This window comes from Maniola hyperantus, chromosome 18 (assembly GCF_902806685.2).
Source record: "Maniola hyperantus chromosome 18, iAphHyp1.2, whole genome shotgun sequence".
Classification (NCBI taxonomy): Eukaryota; Metazoa; Arthropoda; class Insecta; order Lepidoptera; family Nymphalidae; genus Maniola; species Maniola hyperantus.
The window spans coordinates 10,160,984-10,182,274 of record NC_048553.1 but is presented as its reverse complement, the minus strand read 5'-3'; the positions used below and the strand labels follow the sequence as shown (position 1 = coordinate 10,182,274).

The following is a 21,291-nucleotide window of genomic DNA, read 5'->3' as shown; positions in this document are numbered from 1 at the left end:
CATGGCAACGGGCTCCACAGAGTACTTTGACGGGCTCCAACGGAGTCAATGAAGTGTAAACTTAGCGTGGGATCCAAAGGCAAAAGCCAATCGACTTGGTAGGTAGGTAGGTACATACTACATGGGCAATATAAGCATGCAATTGTCACTCGGCAATACGTAGGGATCAATCTGCAGCAATAAGTGGAGCAATCTGGAGCAACTATTTCGCATAACATTACTGAAATTTTCAGGTACTTTTTGCTGGGTATATCTAGGTATTGCAGTAAATTGCTTCAATGTGGTGGTCCTCAATACGGTCGGGAATACGTCAAACTCAAACGTCAACGCTTCTCGTTGCTCGCCAACTGGTTTCTAGTTTTTAGCTCAACTCGTTTCTCGCTAATCGTCGGTAGTTGAAGACAACAGCTGCCTTCATCCTAAAGTAAAATTCACGCACCTTTACCACGGTGAACCTTAATTTTACTTTCAAGTAAAATGAAATGAAATGTTGAAATGGTTCGCATGAAAGAATGTTGAGCTAGAGTGCTCCGCCAAGCCGAGCCAAACTAATAGGTCTTATTTACCCCTAACTCATAGCATTTTTGTGACGACGCGACGGTGCAAGTTTATCCAAAATCGGTTCAGCAGATTTCAATCCTTAGGTTTTTATTAGGTAAAGGATTATTTAAATAAAAGTAAACATTTGACTCAAAAATATATTTAATTAAAATCTAAAAATATTAATTAGATTTTTCGTTTCTGAAAAATATGAAAATTTCTTGGCATAATGTTAAATTGGTTTTGCACAATTTTATATAGGTAGCTAATTACTTATCCAAAAAATGTTTCATAAACTATTTTTTTTTTAAATGGCATATTTAGAAAAGTTGGAATACCTACTTACAAAATAAAGTAAATTTTTATAGTGATAGCCCTGCAGTAATTTTACTAGGAAGGTACCTACCAAGTAAAATTACTTCATTTACTAGGAAGGTACCTACCCAGTGAAATTTCTGCAGCCTGCAGGGCCTATTATAATTATTGTAGTTTTATTGACCGTACTTACGTTTATTACACTACAATTAGGTACCTACCTACTTATTTCAGACTGGACGAAAACTGTGGGATTTAGAAAATAATCTATTAACTTACCTACATTGCATTGCAAAATAAACTTTTTTAGCCATCCAGGTAAAATTTTAGCTAGCTACCTACTTGATAAATTACATTACGGGCCAATTACTATCCATCTTAGGTAGGTACCTACTACCTACTCATATTAATCCTACACCACGTCCACGTGTAAAATACCTACATCAGGTAAGTACAAAAATAAACGAAATTAAAAAAATAGGTGCAAAATATTTGCAAATCTGTTAGATATACCTACAAGACACTATTTATTTTAAAAATAATACCTACTTGGTAGTATTTCAACGACTACGACTGAAAAATAAATAAAATTGCTTTCTTTGAAACTAAACAAAATCAGTAGGATTTTTATAGTAAACTGGTGACTTTCTCGGAGTCACTCTATTATAAAATCTCGGAGATCTAGTATGTATAAAACCGGAATCTCTCGTGACTCAGCTTATCGCCAGAATCTTTTCACAAACTTATGAGTATGTTACGACATTAGCGACCATTACCTAACACAAGCATATACCATTAGGCTGGATGCACATTGACAACTTTAACCTGAGCGTCTATGTAAACTTTAGCAGCTATAGCATCTACCTCAAAAATTGCTCAGTTGCTAAGTTGGTACTATGTGAGGTATATATCCACCCGGTGCAGCTCCCTGCCAGATTACTTAATTACTTCAGCCAGTCAAGCTCACTCCAGAATTCAAACCTAGGTCGCGTCGGCGAGACTATTTAGAACCTTTTTTAGTCACAAAAGATGACACTATAATATAATATTACTAGCTGATGCCCGCGATTTCGTATACGCGTGGATTTAGATTTTTAAAAATCCCGTGAGAACTCTTTGATTTCCCGGGATGATGGTAGCCTATTTCACTCTCCGGGTCTTTATCTATACCCATGCAAAACATCACGTCAATCCGTTGCACCGTTGCGACGTGATTGAAGGACAAACCAACAAACCAACAAACAAACACACTTTCGCATTTATAATAAGGGTACTGATTATAGTGCTTTAATAAAGTTTAGTTTGAGTTTTATACACAATTACTCCAATAACTAATTCACGTTAGAATGTCTCTTACTTAACTACAACCTAAACCAGCAGTCTTATCCCAAATCCTCTTCGAATCGTCAATAAAATACATATTCTCGTACACAGATTGGGCATCTATCGTTAGTGGCGAGACACTTCCTTAAACAGTCTGCGTGGAAGAAGTGAGCGCACGGTGTCACTCTGGCAGACTTCATGGTCCCGAGGCACACTGCACAGACGTCCTCTAAAGTGGACAGTTCTTCAGCAGTCGCACGACGAAACCTTGCCAACGAACCTTGAGCTTCCTTCAGCTTGGAGAATGCTTCACCAAGTCTGTAACGCCCGTGTACGATTACACAAAAGTACAAAATCAACACAGCTAATCTCCATCTCTCGTTCCACATCAGTGCTGGCACCAGAGGGATCGCTATAGCTGTAGTGATCGCTCTAGCCCAAAATCCGCAGTACAACACTTCCATTCCTTCCAGCCTCTCTAATTTTAACGCTGTCACTGCAGTAGGCCAAAGCTCCAAGAACGTTTTCTCTGATAACAAATAATATGTACCGGTCATAAGTGTGTATAGTGCTGTGGGACGGAAGTATTCCAAACCTTGCTCCAAACCTAAAGTGAGGAGGATGAAGGTTATTGTTACTATGAAAGTCACAGCTTTGGTCCATTCCAAGACTATTTTAGTCGCGGACATGGCGAGGTGCTTCACACGGGAGTTCGGAGTCAAGTTCACGTATGGCGACCAGTCCTCTTTGGTGCATATCTCGCGGACGTAGTTGACGGAGTAGGTGACGACATTGTAGAACATCAGTGAGTAAAGACAGGTAAGTCGCCCTCGGTACACTAGCAGCCGATCGCACGCAGTGAATATGAGTAACTGAAAAGGAAATTGGATTAAAGTTAGGTAGGTAGGTACTCCATTAAAATACACTTCTTACCACAAACTACGCAAAGGATTATATTTCTAGTGATTTGCTGGAAGGCTTCGGTCGTGGCTATTTACCACGCTGCCGGCAAGTGCGTGCCGCCAAGCAAATTGGCGTTCTACTATAGTTCGAGAGGAGTATTTCTTCTGGTAAGATGCCATGTAGAAATCGATAAGGGGTATGAGTTTATTAATTCCTTTCAAGTTCCGCTCCCATCTTAGACTGCATCAGATTATCCCAGTCCATTCTCAGATTTCTTCTACCGCGACGCTTCTCTTTCCCTCAATTTTGCCCATCATGATGGTCTGAAGTAGACGGTACCGGTCATGTCTGAGAACATGCTCTAGATAACTGACCTTTCTGCGTTTGATGGTCAAAATTAGCGATGCTTATTTTAGCGATTAGCGATTTAATTAGGTCTCTATTTTTACCGATGCGTCGTAAGACTTCGTCGTTTCTTTTTTTTGGACCCAACATATTAACTGACTTGTTAAAAAAAATAGGTACCTGTCCAATCATAGTGGAAAGATTGCTCATCTGCAGGAGCAGCCGCTCAGCGCGCTCAATGGGCGCGTAGACTGTTTTCAACATGCCTAGCAGACGTACAACCGGCGCTCGAAGACGTCTGCCTATCTCTGGAATAAAACCAACAATTTAGTTAAGGCGAAATGCGTCCCAAAAGCGGTGTTAAGACACATTTCGGATTAGTGAATTACGAGAGGCAAAATACGATGTGCACAATTTGGCTAGATACAAAAAAATCGCGAAGTTTCCCCAAAAATACGCATTTTTTACACGACCATTAGGAGAAAAACCAGTTTTATTCGATTGATATAAAACCAATTTCACTAAAATTTCGTATTTACGTTCAACGTTTAATACACTAAGGGATTACGGTATTATTTTGTGGTAACAGAGCAGTATAGATTATTTATAAAAAGCGTGCAACCATAGATTAATAATTATTGGTCTTGCTCCGGCAACAAAGCGCCCGCCCGGGCGGCCCATACTACTGCTCCCGTACCGTCAGTTGACGCAAGAGCACCCGTTTACAACTTTAATTTTTTAATTCGCTGATAGTAAAGTGTACTGTAGTAGCAACTGTGGTGATAAATATTATGATCCGCATCCGCGGATGTCATAATATTGGCATCCGCAACAACGGTATGCAAGCTATCTCTGTAAGTAGATGATGCCCACGACATCATCTACGGGGATTCAGGTTTTTAAATCTCGTGGAAACTCTTGATTTTCCAGGAACAAAAGTAGCCTATTACAAAAGTAGCCTAGCCGGGATACAAATTATCTTTCTAACTGCACATCAAAATCAGCTAAACAGATCGTCCGTGAAAAGGTAGCAGACAGACAGACCGACACTTTCGTATTTATAATATTAATAGTATGAAAAATTTTTTACGAGACATTTCACCGCGATTAATAGCCTCATCTGGTGACAGAAGGGCTGGCTCATTTTTTGCGCAACGGATCAGCCTGGCTGTCCAGCGCGGAAATTCAGCCATGATGTATATAGTAATTAGATAAGGCTAGCTTTAAGTTTTATTGTACTATTTTCATTTAAAAACAAAAAAAAAATTGTATGAAAAACATCGAAGTTAATGTACCTATCTAGAAAAAATATTTATTTTTCTACTAAATAATTGAACCCGGCACTTCTTGTAAAATACGACTTTGAATAAAACACCAAGGAATAGAATATAGCAACAGCCTTTTCCGCAATCTGTCACAAAGTGTTGCCCACTTTGTCTAACCATTTTCCAACTCAGAGGTTTAAGGCTGATTTGCATTATTAATTTTTTAAGAAAAAGATAATTTTTATAGGAAAAATATTGGATGGTGTCTTATCATAGGTAACCAAACAAGTATTAAGTATGTAATACCTAGTATAAGTATAACATATTTTATTTTATTTTGCTCAGATACAAGTTAGCCCTTGACTGCAATCTCACCTGGTGATAAGTGATGATAGAGTCTAAGATGGAAGTGGGCTAACCTGGAAGTGGTATGGCCAGCGCTGTCTTTAACCTATTGGAGTCCCTGGGCACATTAGAATAATGGGGCTCCTATGATCTTGACAGATTTGGTGATCTGGCAGCTGGCAGGGAGTAGTGGGCCCCTATCGATCGATGAACAGGATTTGCCTAGTCTCAAAAGTTTAAAAAGAATTAAATGTTTAAGATGTGCAAAAATTAAACCTATCAAAAATACGTCTTTGACTTGTTCATGTGGCATTTAGCCGATCTAATATTTTAAAGGGATATTCCAAGGAATTGTGGAGTATAAAAGGAGTACCCCGGTTAAGGACAGCAGTTCAGAGGAGCCTTCGGACAGCAACCTTCATCTCCTATTACAACAGTAGACTCTGGTAAGTTCTACAATAAGTATAACATAATTATTTAAAAAATCAGAATGTGATCAAAAAATCTTAAGATTTCAAGTGTAACTACCGTCTCTAAATTTAAGTTTACTGTTGCCTGTCGTGTCCAATCTAAGAACAGGAATCATCGTTACAAAGATTGGATGCCTAGGTTCTGCCTATCCAGCGGGCAACGATAAGTTGTAGGTATGCTTCTTACCCAATTATAACCCAGTTAAGACTACATTGTTAAATAGTAAGTAGGTACTTATACAATCAAAATGTCCGTGCATAGTTTCTAGAGGGCGAAGTAATAAAATTCAGGCCGGGCCCCCGCGACGTAGATATAACATATAGATACTATACGTCCTAATTCCACAATTACTAGCTGATGCCCGCGACTTCGTACGCGATTTAGGTTTTAAAAATCCCGTGGGAACTCTTTGATTTTCCGGGATAAAAAGTTTCCTATGTCACTCTGCAGGTCTTAAACTTAACCCATGCAAAAAATCACGTCGATCCGTTGCTCCGTTGCGACGTGATTGAAGTACAAACAAACAAACACACTTTCGCATTTATAATAGAGGTAGTGATTATCGTAAAGACAACTTTGCCTAAACACAGGTAGCTCCGTTAAAACAAAGAAGCCTAAAATATAATAATCGACCAATATCTGCATATGGTAGGCCTGAAGAAAGAATGTTTATGTTTAAAGCCGAAAGTTTTTCAGTAAACTTGTATGACGCACATGCGCTGGCGCACGGCCAGCTTCCGTCGCTCCATTCAGCTTCTCGACAATGACCTGACTCTCACACATAACAATCTGTCAATATATACGTAGCGTAGGCATAATATAAATACTATGATGCATAATACAATCATAATTTGAAAGCAAATGCGTGACAAGTGGTGTGGCACTTCATACGGGTTATATTCATAATAATAATATTAGGTAGTAATGGATATAATATATAATCCATATGAAGTGGCACACCACTGTCTGTCTGCCTTCTATGCTTTTGAAATTTTACGGCCCACCCATCTAGCCGATTCTCACGATTCCCGGGATGCAAGCATATCTAGAATGGACATAGGTTTCTTTTTGTCCCGGAAAATCTAACTTCCCATCGTCCAACTCCAAACGTCATGAGAATGAAAACATGAACACACATAACCCTCGAAATGTTTCGTAGCACCTCCATAGTTCAAACCTAGCAACGTCTCTCTACATTTGATTTCATGTACGTATCCCTCCTTTAACGTTTCGTAGCATTTTCTTGGTACCTGCACATGCACAAACATCTTTCTTTTTTAAATCATAGACAAGCGTTTGGCTGCAATCAGACCTACTGGTTTGCAAGTGTAATACCTAAGATTACCTAGAAGATGTTTATTCACTCCTGACTTTTCGTAACACCACTTTCTTTTACGCAATTTATACCCCTTGCTTGTCGTGAGCCGTGGCACCTCCTTTGTACCACTCACGTCTCTCACAACGGTTCGTAGCACCTCTTTGGTGCCACATGACTCATCACTGAGTACGTTTCACCTTCTTGGAACCACAAACATCCCTCACAACCGTTCGTAAGTAGCATCTCTTTTGCACCGCACGGCATATTTATCACTCTCTGCGTTCCGTAGCACCTTCTTAGAACCACACACGTCATCCCTTGCTACTTTTTGTAGCACCACCTTTGTAGTACCACCTCATTTGTAGGTTCACCTTTGTATCACAAACATTCCTCACAACCTTTCGTAGCATCTATTTTACACACACCGGCAAATGGTCACAATATTATCACTCACAACGTTTCGTAGCACCTTCTTGGAACTACACACATCCCTCGCTACTTTTTGTAGCACAACCTTTGTAATCCTTCCAGCATCCTTCGCTATCTTTCGTAGCACCTCATTTGTAGGCATTTGTAGGTCTTCTCGACTCCCTAGCTATGTTCGTGTAAAAATGGACTACTTAATTCACAGATAAGTGCTACGCGGGCGTAAGTCACAAGGCATATAACAGTGTATTCGCGCCGTACAATGATGCGGACTGTTAAACGACCGAAATAAATAATCGATCCATGTGTAATCTCATAAAATAACAACCATATAAATTTTTTATTTATTTATTCTGATACAAGTAAGCCCTTGACTGCAATCTCACCTGGTGGTAAGTGATGATGCAGTCTAAGATGATAGCGGGCTAACCTGGAAGGGGTATGGCAGTTTTTATTAAACCCCTTTGACAAATTTTTGACAAATAACAACGTTTCTAAGTAACTTATCGATGGATCACAGATACTTAAGTAGATTGAGTTATTAATTTCAGTAAGTCACACTATCGTATTTTTGTGTGTATTATTGCCACAGCTTCCAACAAGCTAAAATCAGACACTGTCCTCATCGGCACAAACAAATACAGTAGGTACTCATACTCACTACTCTCGTTATGACTCATTGAATCGGAAAAATAAGCCAATAAAAAACGTAAATGACGCAAATATTAAAAAAAAATCTTTCATTCGTCATCTCCAACCCCAGGTTGTTTTTTCAACAAACGTTGAATGCTAATGGAAAAAACCGAATAAAATAATGCATTCCAAATAAATGTTTTACTCATGTTTTACTGGACCACTTCGCACAATAAATATTCATCCAGATGAGAGAGATGTTGGATTTGTGTTGCAAACTTTTTAAAATTCCAGACACTTGTACTTCTTTCTATAATTGCATACTTAGTTTCTAAAATTTTTAAAACTTTGTGTAGGTAGGTAATTTACATAATTAAGAAAGAATGTACTGTAACATCTACTTACCTATTTATCTATAAGCAGTTCAAAAACCGGAACAAAACTATTGATAATCTTTCTTTGAATATTTTCGCGTGGTGGTACAGAAAAAAGCGGGGGTGGCAACTTAATAGGTCAGCCTGGTACGCTCTGTGTTTACTATTTCACGAATAGACGTCCACGTGGTACGAAAGTACGAAGTACGAACTACGATGCATTTTCTTATTTAACGCCACTTGTAATGTGGCGTGATCAACGATCATGACTACACTTTTGTTTGTCAACAATTACTGTCATCCATACCTACAACTACGGATAATGTACACTATAACATACTGCACGTTAGTACTATTATATTATTCTGTGATACTGCGTACAAGATCCATGACAAAAAGATAGTTTTTACTATTAAGTACTAAGTAAGTAGTAAGTATAATGGTTAATATACTTATTATATACCTACTTAGTGGTCATGAACTAGTAATTTACTATTAAAATAGAACTTTCGAAAATACAAATAAACCTAATGAACTTTGATGATTCATTTACTAGGTGAAGCCCGCGAGTTTGTCTGCGTGGATATAGATTTTTAAAAATCCCGGGGGAACTCTTTGATGTTCCGGGATGTACCTGGCTAACTCTGTGCAAAATTTCATCAAAATCGCTTAAACGCACGGCATTTCACGGCTAAAAACAGGAGATAATAAAATAACGTCATAAATAATATTAAGTATATTAAACTCAGTAGCAAAATTAAATTCGAAAGCAGAATTACGTATTATTCTAATGTTAATATAAGCTTTGTATGATATTAAACATGTATCCCGATTTATTGCCAAATCTAATATAATACCTAAGTATGTAATGGATGGATTTTAAGTGCATTATCTTACTGCTTGGCATACTTATAGCTATATCATCATCATGATCAACCCATCGCCGGCTCACTACAGAGGACAGGGTCTCCTCTGTGAGAAGGGTTTTCGCCATAGTGACTACCACGCTGGCCATGTGCGGATTGGTAGACTTCACACACCTTTGAGAACATTATGGAGAACTTTCAGGCATGCAGGTTTCCTCACGATGTTTTCCTTCAGCGTTAAAGCAAGTGATATTTAATTACTTAAAACGCACATAACTCCGAAAAGTTAGAGGTGCGTGCCCGGGATCGAACCCCGACCTCCGATTTGAAGGCGGACGTCCTAACCACTAGGCTATCACAGCTTATACAATAACAGTATATATAGCATATATACAATAACATAATCTGTGATATAGGTAGGTACCTACCTAAGGAAACTACTCAATCCTGTTTGTCAAATCCACCATATTGGATTTGTTATGACGTCATAATATAGCCAGTTAGACGTACGTGAAACTCTTGGGAGTCTTGACGAGGCCAACACTTCATTTGTTTGTCTGTATTTAAAGACGTATGGTCCTCCCTCCTGTAGACCTATGTCGGATAAAAAGCAATCCTGCCCCCTAATTGTGTAAGAATAACCATTTCATGGCTATCGCAATCGTCAAGAAATTCTGCCCTTTGATTGGTTGATGGTTGAGGGGGACATGAAGAGAGCCTCCCCGCGTGGTGCTTAGTTTAATACCAATTACAAGCACCCGGCGTCCCCGGAAGCAGCACTACATAAACCAAACCAGTAGGCTGACCAATCTCTTCACCACGATGGCCACCTGTAAGAACCAAGCTCGCTGTAAACGGCCCTTATTAGGGCCAGCCTTGACAGTGCTCTCTATTAACATCGAGGGCTTCTCCTCAGACAAAGCAACTTTACTTGCTGAGCTGTGCCATGTAAATAAATATGACGTAGTATGCGTACAAGAGACGCATCGAGGCCCAGATAATCCGCGGCCAGAAATACCCAACATGACGCGCATCATCGAGCGACCACACCACAAGTACGGCAGCGCAATTTATACCCGACCCGGTGCGCACGTAAAGTCTGCCTATATGACGGATGTAAATAATGTGGAGATCCTGACCGTAGAGCTGTCCGACACTACGGTGACGTCCGTCTACAAACCGCCCAGCCACCCCTTCCTTTTCACCGCCCCAATCAACTTTGGCAACACGAATACCAGCATAATTATTGGAGACTTTAACAGCCATAGTGTCTCATGGGGCTACAGCGCAACAGATAGTAATGGAGAGGCCGTTGAAGAATGGAGCGAGGCCAACAATCTTGCACTGGTGCACGATTCAAAATTGCCCACGTCTTTCAATAGTGGAAGATGGAAAAGGGGATACAACCCAGACTTAATCTTTGTTAGTGCAAACATTAGTTCTCAGTGCCGAAAACGAGTCGCAAAACCGATTCCTCGCACCCAGCATAGACCTATCTCCTGTGAGGTAAGTGCTGTGGTCCAACCTATTACAGTTCCTTTCCGGAGGCGCTTCAACTTTAAAAAGGCGCATTGGGAGGAGTTCTCAACCACAATAGACAACCGTATACGCACAATGGAAGCCACCCCACAGAATTATAACATATTCATAGATATGGTAAAAGAAGTGTCTCGCAAGACCATTCCGAGAGGGTGCGCCACATCTTATGTACCCGGGCTGTCTGGGGAAGCTGCATGTCTCCTACAGGAATACCAAACAGCATTTGAAGGAGACCCCTTCTCCCAATCTACAATCTTCCTCGGCGAACACCTAATGCAGTGTATCGGTGAATGCCGAAGGAAGAAATGGCAAGACCTGGTTGAGTCAGTCGATATGACCCACAACAGCAAAAAGGCCTGGTCAACTCTCAAGAAACTAACTGGCACCCAAAACTCTCCCGGTGAGTACACAAACGTAACTGCAAACCAGGTCGCCCACCAACTGCTCCTAAATGGAAAGACTAAACCCCTCCGAGGAGCTACTAAAATCCTAAGGAATCTAACCACAGAAACGGATGCTCTGAGCACTGACATTAGCCTCAACGAACTAAAGGCTGGGCTCAAGAAGTTGAAGAGTGGTAAAGCGTGTGGACTTGACGATCTCACAGTCGAACAGATAAAGCAATTTGGCCCTGCAACTTTGGACTGGATTTTGAGGCTCTTCAACAAGTGCCTAGAAACTAATAACATCCCAAAAATCTGGCGCAAAGCCCGTGTCATTGCGTTACTTAAGCCTGGTAAACCTGCTGACGACCCCAAAAATTTCCGACCAATTTCTCTCCTTTGCCACCTGTATAAGCTGTTTGAAAGGATCCTTCTTGGCCGACTTACACCACACATCGATGAAAAGCTTATTCCCCAACAATCAGGCTTTCGCCCAGGCAAGTCCTGCACGTCGCAAATTCTCAACCTGACCCAACATATTGAAGATGGTTTCGAGAGGGGGAAAATTACCGGTGTCGCTTTTGTGGATCTATCGGCAGCTTACGATACCGTAAACATCAGCGCTATGATTAAAAAGCTGTACGAAATCACGGCTGATTACACCTTTTGCCAGATCGTGAGGCAACTACTGAGCAACCGCCAATTCCAGGTCGTCCTTCAAAACCAAAAGAGCCGGTGGAGGAAACAGCGTAATGGACTGCCACAGGGTAGCGTCCTGGCGCCAAGCCTGTTCAATATCTACACAAACGACCAGCCTAGGGCACAGGACACTAAAAGCTTCATTTACGCAGACGACCTAGCACTAGCAGCTCAAGCGGACAGCTTCACGAGCGCAGAGGAAGCAATAACCAAATCCCTGAACCAGCTCGGTGACTACTATGCGGCAAATGGATTGAAACCAAACCCAAATAAAACCGAAGTCTGCGTATACCACCTTCGTAATAAAGACGCAAACAAAGAACTTAACATCACATGGCAAAACACAAAATTGTCGCATAATAGATTCCCCAAATACCTGGGCGTAACCCTCGACCGAAGCCTGACAATGAAACAGCACTGCATGAACACCCAGCAAAAGGTCTGCACACGCAACAACTTACTGAGAAAGCTGACTGCGACTTCCTGGGGAGCTAAACCAACCGTCTTGCGCACTACAGCCCTTGCGCTCTGCTATTCCGCTGCCGAATATGCCTCCCCTGCATGGGAACGGTCGGCACACGCAAGGCTGATCGACGTAGCTCTGAATGAGTCCTGCCGTCTAATAACAGGTTGTCTGAAACCAACACCTACCGACAAACTGCACCAGCTGGCAGGAATAGCCCCCCCTGAGGTACGTCGAGCGGTCTCTAGCTCGGTAGAAAGAACAAAGCAGACACAGGATAGACGTCATCCACTATTCAGTCATACACCGGCCCGTCCTAGGTTGCGCTCAAGGAATAGCTTCTTACACTCAGTGCAGCCTCTCAAGCAGTCCGCTGAAACTACACGTCTTGCTATGTGGAGGTCACGGCTAGGTACCCCGAACCCGAACACCAGCGTAAGGGAGAGACTTGCCGAAGGATACAATCTCAGCTGGCCTGTCTGGAGGTCGCTCAACCGCCTCAGAGCGGGGGTGGGGAGGTCTAGGGTGGATTTGGCGAGGTGGGGCTTTATCTCGGTACATGATACGCAGTGCATCTGCGGTCATCCGAAACAGACCATTGCGCACATGACTGGGTGCCCTGCGTGCCCGACAGCCTGCACGTACGAGGAGCTGTACAACGCTACCGACCGAGCAATCGCGGTAGCGGCTTTTTGGGCTGCCCGTGTTTGAGGTGACCGTCGACTCGAAAAGAAGAAGAAGATTGGTTGATTCGCTGTTTACATTTTTTCGGAGCCAATCAAAGGGCAGAATTCTTGACGATTGCGATAGCCATGAAATGGTTATTCTTACACAATTGGGGGGCTGTATTGAGAAAAATTTATACTCACTTCGCGCGGCTTTCGCGACGGCGGGGTACCACCGCGCCGGGTAGCGGTAGTTTGCGGAGATCAGCAGCGGCACCACCAGGCAGGTATAGGCAGCCATGAGCCACGCGCCGCCCAGCGCTACTAGCAGGCCTCGGGGCGCCCAGTACGGCAACAGGAATACTATTGAGATCAGCCATACTGGAAACAAATATACCCAATGTTAAGTGCTGCTGCCCTGGTCAGAACATGGCGTGGCAGTGCCATTCTCTCTTCTCACGTCGTGGTCTTTAATGCTCCCACAACCTCTTTAATTAATCACAAAATAGTGAGGATTTTCTTTAAATAATAAAATAGATTTTAAAAATATAAAAGGTTTTTTCAAAATCCCGTGGGAACCCTTTGATTTTCCGAAACAAAATGTAGCCCCGGTATCTCAAGGTAAGGCAAGGTACCTCTGTACCTTTCGTCAAAATCGGTAAAACTGAAGGACCGTGAAAAGCTAGCAGATAGACAGGCAGACACACTTTCGAATTTATAATATTAAGTAGTTAAGTAGGTACTTAGTACAGATAATAATAGACAGCTTAACATGTCATGACTCGTGGGAATGGTAAAGGCTAAGACCCACAGATATGTCCAGATTTGCAACTAGCGTGGCCCCCTCAGTCCCTCTCGCTCAAGCAGATTTTCTTACTTGTGAAATATCATTCCTTCTACACTTCACGTTGTTTGTCAAATTCTCACGTACAAATACATTTTGACAAACAAAAAAAAGTGGCCACGGTGATAAGGACAAAGCATACTAATCATTTTGTCACGTTCTAACAAGAGCTGCTTCTAAATGCATTTAGCTATCTCGCTCTAACAATAGGGCTACTTCTAACAGTCCTTATTCTGAGCTAAGACCTCTTGAGTCCAAAACGCATCCTGTTACCAACTTGGGTCAACGTAGAGCTCACAAGCACGCGGCGCACATTATACTGCGTAATGCGTTATCTACATGCATCAAGTTTCTAGACCAGTGGTTTAAACAGTAGGTAGGTGCAGTACCCGGCAGGAAATATTGTACGTCGACCTTAAGAAAGTGATAGCTCGGTCTCGTAGAGCGTTGTCTCTGTCGTTGAGACCGACAAAACGTCACATAGGTATGAGTGACAGAGACAACGCTATACAAAGCCGAAATCTCATTCTAAAGGTCGATGTACAATATTTCTTGCCGGCTACTGTGTCATTCAATCAATATTAGTTATTCTTAATTTAAAGATAATTTAGCACCAGCAAATTTTTAAGAGAAAAGTAAAAATCGCAATCATTTTTCTCCTTCAACGTACCTATTAATAAACGCTCTCATTTAAAATTCAAATTTTTATGCGATCGTAAAATGAAACATGCTTGTTATGAGGGTTCCGTATCCGAGGGGTGCCAATGTGCCAATAGTTTATTACTAAGCCTCCGCTGTCCTTCCGTCTGTTTGTCTGTCAGTGGGCCTTTATCTCGTAAACCGTAATAGGTAGAGTTGAAATTTTCACAAAATGTGTATTTCTATTGCCGCTGTAACAATAAAATATAATAAATATTTCAAAATGGGCACCATGATAATTAAAAAGTGTTATTACTTATGCGATGGTACGGAACCATCGTGTGCGAGTCCGACTCGTTGACCGATTTTTTATTTTTTCCATATTATTTAATAGCTTTTACGACGGTCGTTTCGCTTCGATTCTATCTATATTTTCAAATCATTAGAAAGAAAATATTATGATTGAAGAACGTACCTATATTTTTAATTTGTAAGTAGGTACGTAGTACGATTGTTGATTGTCCTTAATAAAAAAATATACTTAGGTACTTATTTAAAAACAAACCTTTCATAAAATGAAATCGAAAAACGAGACTTAAATTACGATCAATTTTCATACTTACAACAAACATAAGTAGGACACAAACAATCCTTGCATGTTCAATAAAACTATCAAACACGAAATGCGTGTTTATATCCAGCTCTTTATCTTACATAGCCCAGTCAATTTAGCTCAAAAAATAGTGATAAGGGGAAAATCGACATTTCGGTTATTAGCTTTAAATAATAAAAACCTGTATAAGTTATTTTGGAAAATCCCCTCTTAAGGGTGGTAAAATAGGGGATGAAAGTTTGTAAGGGAAAGTTTTAATCATTGCTAACTTGAAATTTTGAAGGTAGGTTCTTTTTAAGGGGTGAGTATAGTCCTCCGTTACTACCTTAGTTGTTATTATTTATCTATATCTATAAAGGAAAAGCTGACTGACTGACTGATCTATTAACTTACACCAGTAATATCAAAATACTGACGGATCGAGCTGAAATTTGGCATGCAATATAGCTATTCCGACATAGACATCCGCAAAGAAAGGATTTTTGAAAACTCTAAAATAGGGGTTTGAAATTTGTGTAGTCCACACTCCACGCGGATGAAGTCACGGTGATAAGCTAGTAAGTAAAAAATACTTAATGATAAGTAAGTAAATATCAATAAATACTTAATATGAAAATTTTCTTGGAAACCAACAAAAACACACTGCGGTGTTTCGTGATTTTCCAGATTATCGCGTATACCGGTAGAGCAGTAGAGCAGATCTCCGAAAAACCGGTTTTTACTAAATTATTTCACACATTTATTTCCACGTACCAATATTAGCAATTTTGTCCTCCGATTTGAGTTGAATCTTCGAGAAAGAGTCACTCCTAATTCTGCCACGCACTCGGGAAATCATGCCCATAGTTATTTAATCAACTTTTTAACACTAATTTCAGTTCCAAAACAAATGCGTATTTAAAAATAAAACCTGTATTTTCAGTTTAATTTTGTAAATTGTTGTGAAATAAACGGCAATAACAAAAATATTTTACTCTTTAAAATATAACACAAGCGTTTCGTACGAACTTTGTCATGTGAATGCGCATAATATTGAGGGCGGGCGGTGGGTAGGGCGGGCGGCGCGTGCGCACACACTCGGTACATTCACTTCGTGCCAATGCGTTCAAATTATTTTCATATCCAAAGCTCTTTATTTATACACGTAAACAAAACGTAGCAGAACATTTGCAGCAATTCTCATTGTCTCAAAAAATATCGTCATCACCAAGTCAGCAGACAAAAAACCAATAAATTGTTTCATTATAAATTTAATATGGTGTCAGTGACTCGTGAAATGGAATCGTTTTATTTTAATTTTATACATATCTCCCTTTTATATAAAAATACGATCTGAGGATCATTATAATCTTCTGCAAGTTTTATAGGTTAAAAAATAAAAATACACGCTTGGTTAAGTATTTAAAAAATACGCTGAATGAAATGATTCGGAAAATGGTAACAAAGAACTTAATTATTAAACATTATGGTTTTAGATATTGAACTTAAGAATCTTAATGTAACAACCTAGGCACTTACTTTTAAGTATTATGAAAATCTAAAAATGATAAAACCCTAATTTGTATGCTTTACAAGATAATTCCTGTACATTTTTTTGCAAAATTAAACACACTTGAAGCAAAAATATCGGGAATATATTTATCTCTTTTATACGTGCTCAGGAACTTAGGAAATCTACTTCCGCACCGTGCGTAAGACAAGTAAAACGGACGCCGCACAGTTCGGAAGTTAAAAATACAACGAAATACTTCCCTAATTTTACGAATGTGTTAGGTAAACAAATAAAATCATTGTCACTGGGCAGAATTCTCCTGCCTTAGTAGGCAGGTAGTAAGTAATAGTAAGTACTTAGCCAAAAATATACTATACTAAACTTATTACCGCTTTGCCTTTTGAATGAATTGTCACGAATGTCAATACGAAAATAGATGAGTGATTAACATAAACCGAACGACACGACGCGGGCAACGTTTACGAAAACAAAAACAACGCGTCTTCACGGGTTTAAGATGCCAAAACTTCTGGAATCAATGGAGACTATTGGTTCTAAGTAGTAGATGGCGTGCGAAGTAAGCTGGTGACATGTAGCGAAACGAAGGTCGATTAGGTGAAGCTGAATGAAGGGACGATGAAGTGACGAGATTTAATTAAAATCAAGAATCAGAATTAGGAGAATTCATTAAGATACCTATAACGTACAGCTACTTACAATGTGGTACAATCTTTTATATCAGGAGCATAACGGCCGACGCATAGTAGAATGGAAACGGAAACGGCATTCCGAAACAGTTGTAAATTAAAACTACCTGACTATTCATAAGCACTTGTAAAAAGTTTACATGAATAAAAAAAACATTCTATTCTATTCTATTCTAATCTTTTAGCCTAACCTCAGCTTTATACACTTTGTCATACATTCGACATTGATAGGTAGGTACCTATTTGAACACAAAACCACTCCGCCTTTGCGCATCTGGGCACATCACGTGCAGCCTAGCCGCCTTGCCAAAGTAAATAGTCTTATTTACTTTGCGTTGTTATCAAGAAGCCGACGCGCCTTAGCTCTTCCCTACGAATGCTCCATCGGTGTGCGAGACGTCATAATGTAGCAATGTTTGTTTGGTTTTTATGTATGTGTCAAAGATATATATAAAACTAGATCGGATTTGGATCTGAAACATTCTGTTTATACCGCATCAATTAGATTCCGCCCTCAACCACGTGCCTTTTTACTGTTTCATTCATGAATAAGAATAATGAATCAGGGATGATTTCAAATATTATTTTGGTCTGTACCGATGATTTACAACTTAATAATAATACAAGGGCCTCTTACCTACTAATTAGAGCCTCAATAGCTCAACTGGTAAGGAGTGGACTGAAATTCAAATTCAAATTCAAAATTCAAATTTCTTTATTGCGAATCTGGGTAAACAGTGGAGATGTTACAAAACAAAAAGGTACAGCCAAATTCTGCCTATTAGCATGCAATATGATATTCCTAACAAACCGAAACCGAAACAAAACCGAAAGGTCGACGGTTCAAACCCCGCCCGTTGCACTATTGTCGTACCTACTCCTAGCACAAGCTTCACGCTTAGTTGGAGAGGAAAAATATTAGTCATTTAAGATGGCTAATGTTTTTAAAAAAAAAAATAAAAAATAAAAAAATAATAATAATAGCCTAATATTCAAATACTTACTTATTTGTAGGTTTTCTAATCTGATGAACTTTTAGATTCATTCCGTTCCACGGAATCCGTTCTATCCGTTTGGAATAGAAAATATAATTAAGTATAATTCTAGAACTCCGATCATGCAACGAGTACTTTCAATCATGCTCCTGATGAGCACCGCCTGCCTGGCTCACTACAGAGGCTACGAGTCCCGCAACCTCATCGAGAGGGACGAGCCGCGAAAATTGGAAGGGTAATTCGGTGTCAATATATGTTGTGCACTCCATATTATGGTACGATGTTTTTTTATTTTATTTTCATTTAGTTTTTTTTCTAAATAAATAATAAATAATTATTATTTTCTAAATCCATACTTACTAATATTATAAATGCGAAAATCTGTCTGTCTGCTAGCTTTTCACGGCCCATCCGTTCAACCGATTTTGACGAAATTTGGTGCAGAGTTAGTTTGGATTCCGGGGAGGACATAGGCTACTTTTTGTCTCGGAAAATCAACGAGTTCCCACGGGATTTTTGAAAACTTAAATCCACGCGGACGAAATCGGGGGCATCATCTAGTGAATAATAAATTAACCAGAACTGGTCGTGAAAATGTATTGACAAAAAATTCCCGTTGGCACGGAACCATAAAAAGCTTTTATTTTATTTAGTTTTTTAAATACTTTTAGTACTTACCTATCTTATTTTTGTTCATACCCACTTACTTGAATTAAAACGCTTGTATTGTCTGATAGTGCGAACTTTATCGACATCACATCATCATCAACCCATCGCCGGCTCACTATTAAGCACGGGTCTCCTCTCAGATTGAAAATGGTTTGGCCATAGACCAAACCCTTTTCATGCTAAGTGCGGATTAGCAGACTTCGGACACATTTGAAAACATTAATGGAGAACTCTCAGGCATGCGTGTTCCTCACGATTTCCTTTACTGTTAAACCAAGTGATATTTAAAAACGCACAAACTCCGAAAAGTAAAAGTGCATGCTCGAGATCGAACTCCGCACTCCACAACTAGGAGGCCAACATCGTAACCGGCTATCACCGCTAATATATCCTGCATGAAGTTAATCAACCTAGTAAGTAGATGATAATAATCTTGGTTCCAATATAATTTGTCATCCCTTCCGATGACCAACTCAATATTATGATAAGATGGCGGAATCTGGTACGGCCTCCCATAATAATTTATAATATTGACCTCTGCGGCGACCTCTCTCACGGTGTGTTTTATAATAATAAATAATAAATAAATAATTTTTATTTCAGGCAATGAAAATACAACCCATAACAATATACACAGTATGAAGCGGATTAAATTAATATTAGAATTGAATTGAATAGAATAGAATAGAATAGTTTTGCGGATACCATTTTGAAATCATATTTTTTTTATGTGTCTTTACTTTTTAAACTTAAGTCACTAGGTAGGTATGTGGATCGATTCGTTTTGAATAAAGCAATAATGAATTTCCAATGAGATGTTCTACATTTAAATGGTGTCTTATAGCATATTGGTGGAATGCCCCGTCTGCGAGCCGTCCCCCAGCGGCATCCCCACTGGCGAGGTGTGCGACGTGTCGAGAGGCGACAAGATGTACAAGCGCTGTCTGCGGGGCACCTACATCAACGAGGTGTGCGGCAACCGCTTGGACTGCTACCGGGTATGGACACGTCACACGCTAGCTAGATATAAACTGGAAAATCGTTTAGAAATTTAAATTTAAGTGATATCTAATCGCTTAAAGGCACTAAACCCCAAGATGTGCGTGCACGGGATCCTACTCTGGACTTCCGATTAGGAGGCTGACGTCACGCGTCGTAACCACTAGGCTATCAGCGCCGCTTTAACGGTGGAAGAAAATATCGTGAGGAAATCAGAGTTCTTCATAATGTTCTCAAAGGTTTGTAAAGACTGCCAACCCGTACTTAACCCAGGCAGACTATGGCCAAACCTCATTCTCATTCTGAGAGGAGACCCGTTCTCAGTACTGAGCCGGCGATGGATTGTGATGATAAATTTACAGGTATAAGTATAATAATATGATTAGACTAGCTTATGCTCGCGATTTCGTTCGCGTGGACTACACAAATTTCAAACCCATATTAAATTAATAGGGTTGAATTTTCAAAAACCTTTCTTAGTGGATGCCTAGTTGCCTACATCATAATAGCTATCTGCATACCAAAGCCCAATCTGTCCAGTAGTTTGAGCTGTGTGTTGATAAATTTGTCAGTCACCTTTTCCTTTTATATAGGTACCAAAGATAATATATTAAACTTGTATATATTATCTATTGATAGGTACTTAGATAGGTATAGTTGCTATAATAAGAAGATTCAAGATCCAATCAGAATCCAAGAAGCTAAGTCAGATATTATCCACAGGGACCAAAAGAACAGTGCACCGAAAAAATGGTCTTCGATTACTACGACCAAAGGTGCGCCCACGGTTTCCTCTGCGACGACACCTTCCACCAGTGCACCGGCCTGGGCTACACGCCAGACAGCCGACAGCGCTTCTACCTCAGCCAGATGCGCCACGGCATCTACGGCCACGTCAAAAAAGATGAACTGCCCGAAAACTCTCTCATGATGAATTGATTATTATAGCGTAAACCAATGGTTTAAAGTTTTGATCACTAAAAGAACCCCATGACTGCTCAATATTTTTTAATTTAATAAAACAAATGTATCAAAATTGACTGTCTTCTATTATTAATTTTACAATCCATGAATCAAAGACCAAAAGTGTTAGAAGCCAATAGAGTCTGGCTAACGAAAGATGAGACCATGAGACTGAAAAAGCGCGGCAAACGTGGCGATAATCGGAACTAATGTCCCCTTTGTCACGGTAATATTATTGTGATTATTACCTTTGTTATTGTCTATGGTTATTGTTTTCATCATGTTTTCATGAGGTTTGATCAAGGGTTTGATTCTCCAACAGCGCCCCCCTGTCGATGTCAATCAAGTGCCAAGAGATTAGAGAGCCTTGTCGCACTGTATGGCAGCTTTGAAATTAGTATGACACGACTTGGAATAACCTAATTTGATACTTTTGAATTACTTATTTTCATTTTTATTTCTGTTCTATGCAATTAGGTTACAGGTCTGTCATACTA

General features: G+C 39.9%; 2 protein-coding genes across 4 annotated transcripts; one reads left to right on the top strand and one right to left on the bottom strand.

The window, feature by feature from the left end:
* Positions 1 to 684: 684 nt before the first annotated feature.
* On the bottom strand, positions 685 to 17,197 carry LOC117990570 (uncharacterized). 2 transcript variants are annotated; one of them, XM_069504554.1, is made up of 4 exons: positions 17,179 to 17,197; positions 13,078 to 13,254; positions 3,607 to 3,734; positions 685 to 3,050 (listed from the first exon to the last, which is right to left on the bottom strand). In XM_069504554.1, exons 2-4 carry the CDS (start codon positions 13,172 to 13,174, stop codon positions 2,262 to 2,264), a joined length of 1,014 nt encoding a protein of 337 aa, XP_069360655.1. In that variant the 5' UTR covers positions 13,175 to 13,254; positions 17,179 to 17,197; the 3' UTR covers positions 685 to 2,261. The 2 variants fall into 2 exon arrangements, with proteins under 2 accessions (XP_069360655.1, XP_034833921.1); XM_034978030.2 differs by lacking the exon at positions 17,179 to 17,197 and adding an exon at positions 15,723 to 16,032.
* Positions 5,316 to 20,861, top strand: LOC117990572 (uncharacterized). 2 transcript variants are annotated; one of them, XM_034978033.2, is made up of 4 exons: positions 5,316 to 5,482; positions 18,276 to 18,398; positions 19,677 to 19,830; positions 20,555 to 20,861. In XM_034978033.2, exons 2-4 carry the CDS (start codon positions 18,286 to 18,288, stop codon positions 20,768 to 20,770), a joined length of 483 nt encoding a protein of 160 aa, XP_034833924.1. In that variant the 5' UTR covers positions 5,316 to 5,482; positions 18,276 to 18,285; the 3' UTR covers positions 20,771 to 20,861. The 2 variants fall into 2 exon arrangements, with proteins under 2 accessions (XP_034833924.1, XP_069360673.1); XM_069504572.1 differs by lacking the exon at positions 5,316 to 5,482 and adding an exon at positions 17,908 to 17,929.
* Positions 20,862 to 21,291: the final 430 nt, after the last annotated feature.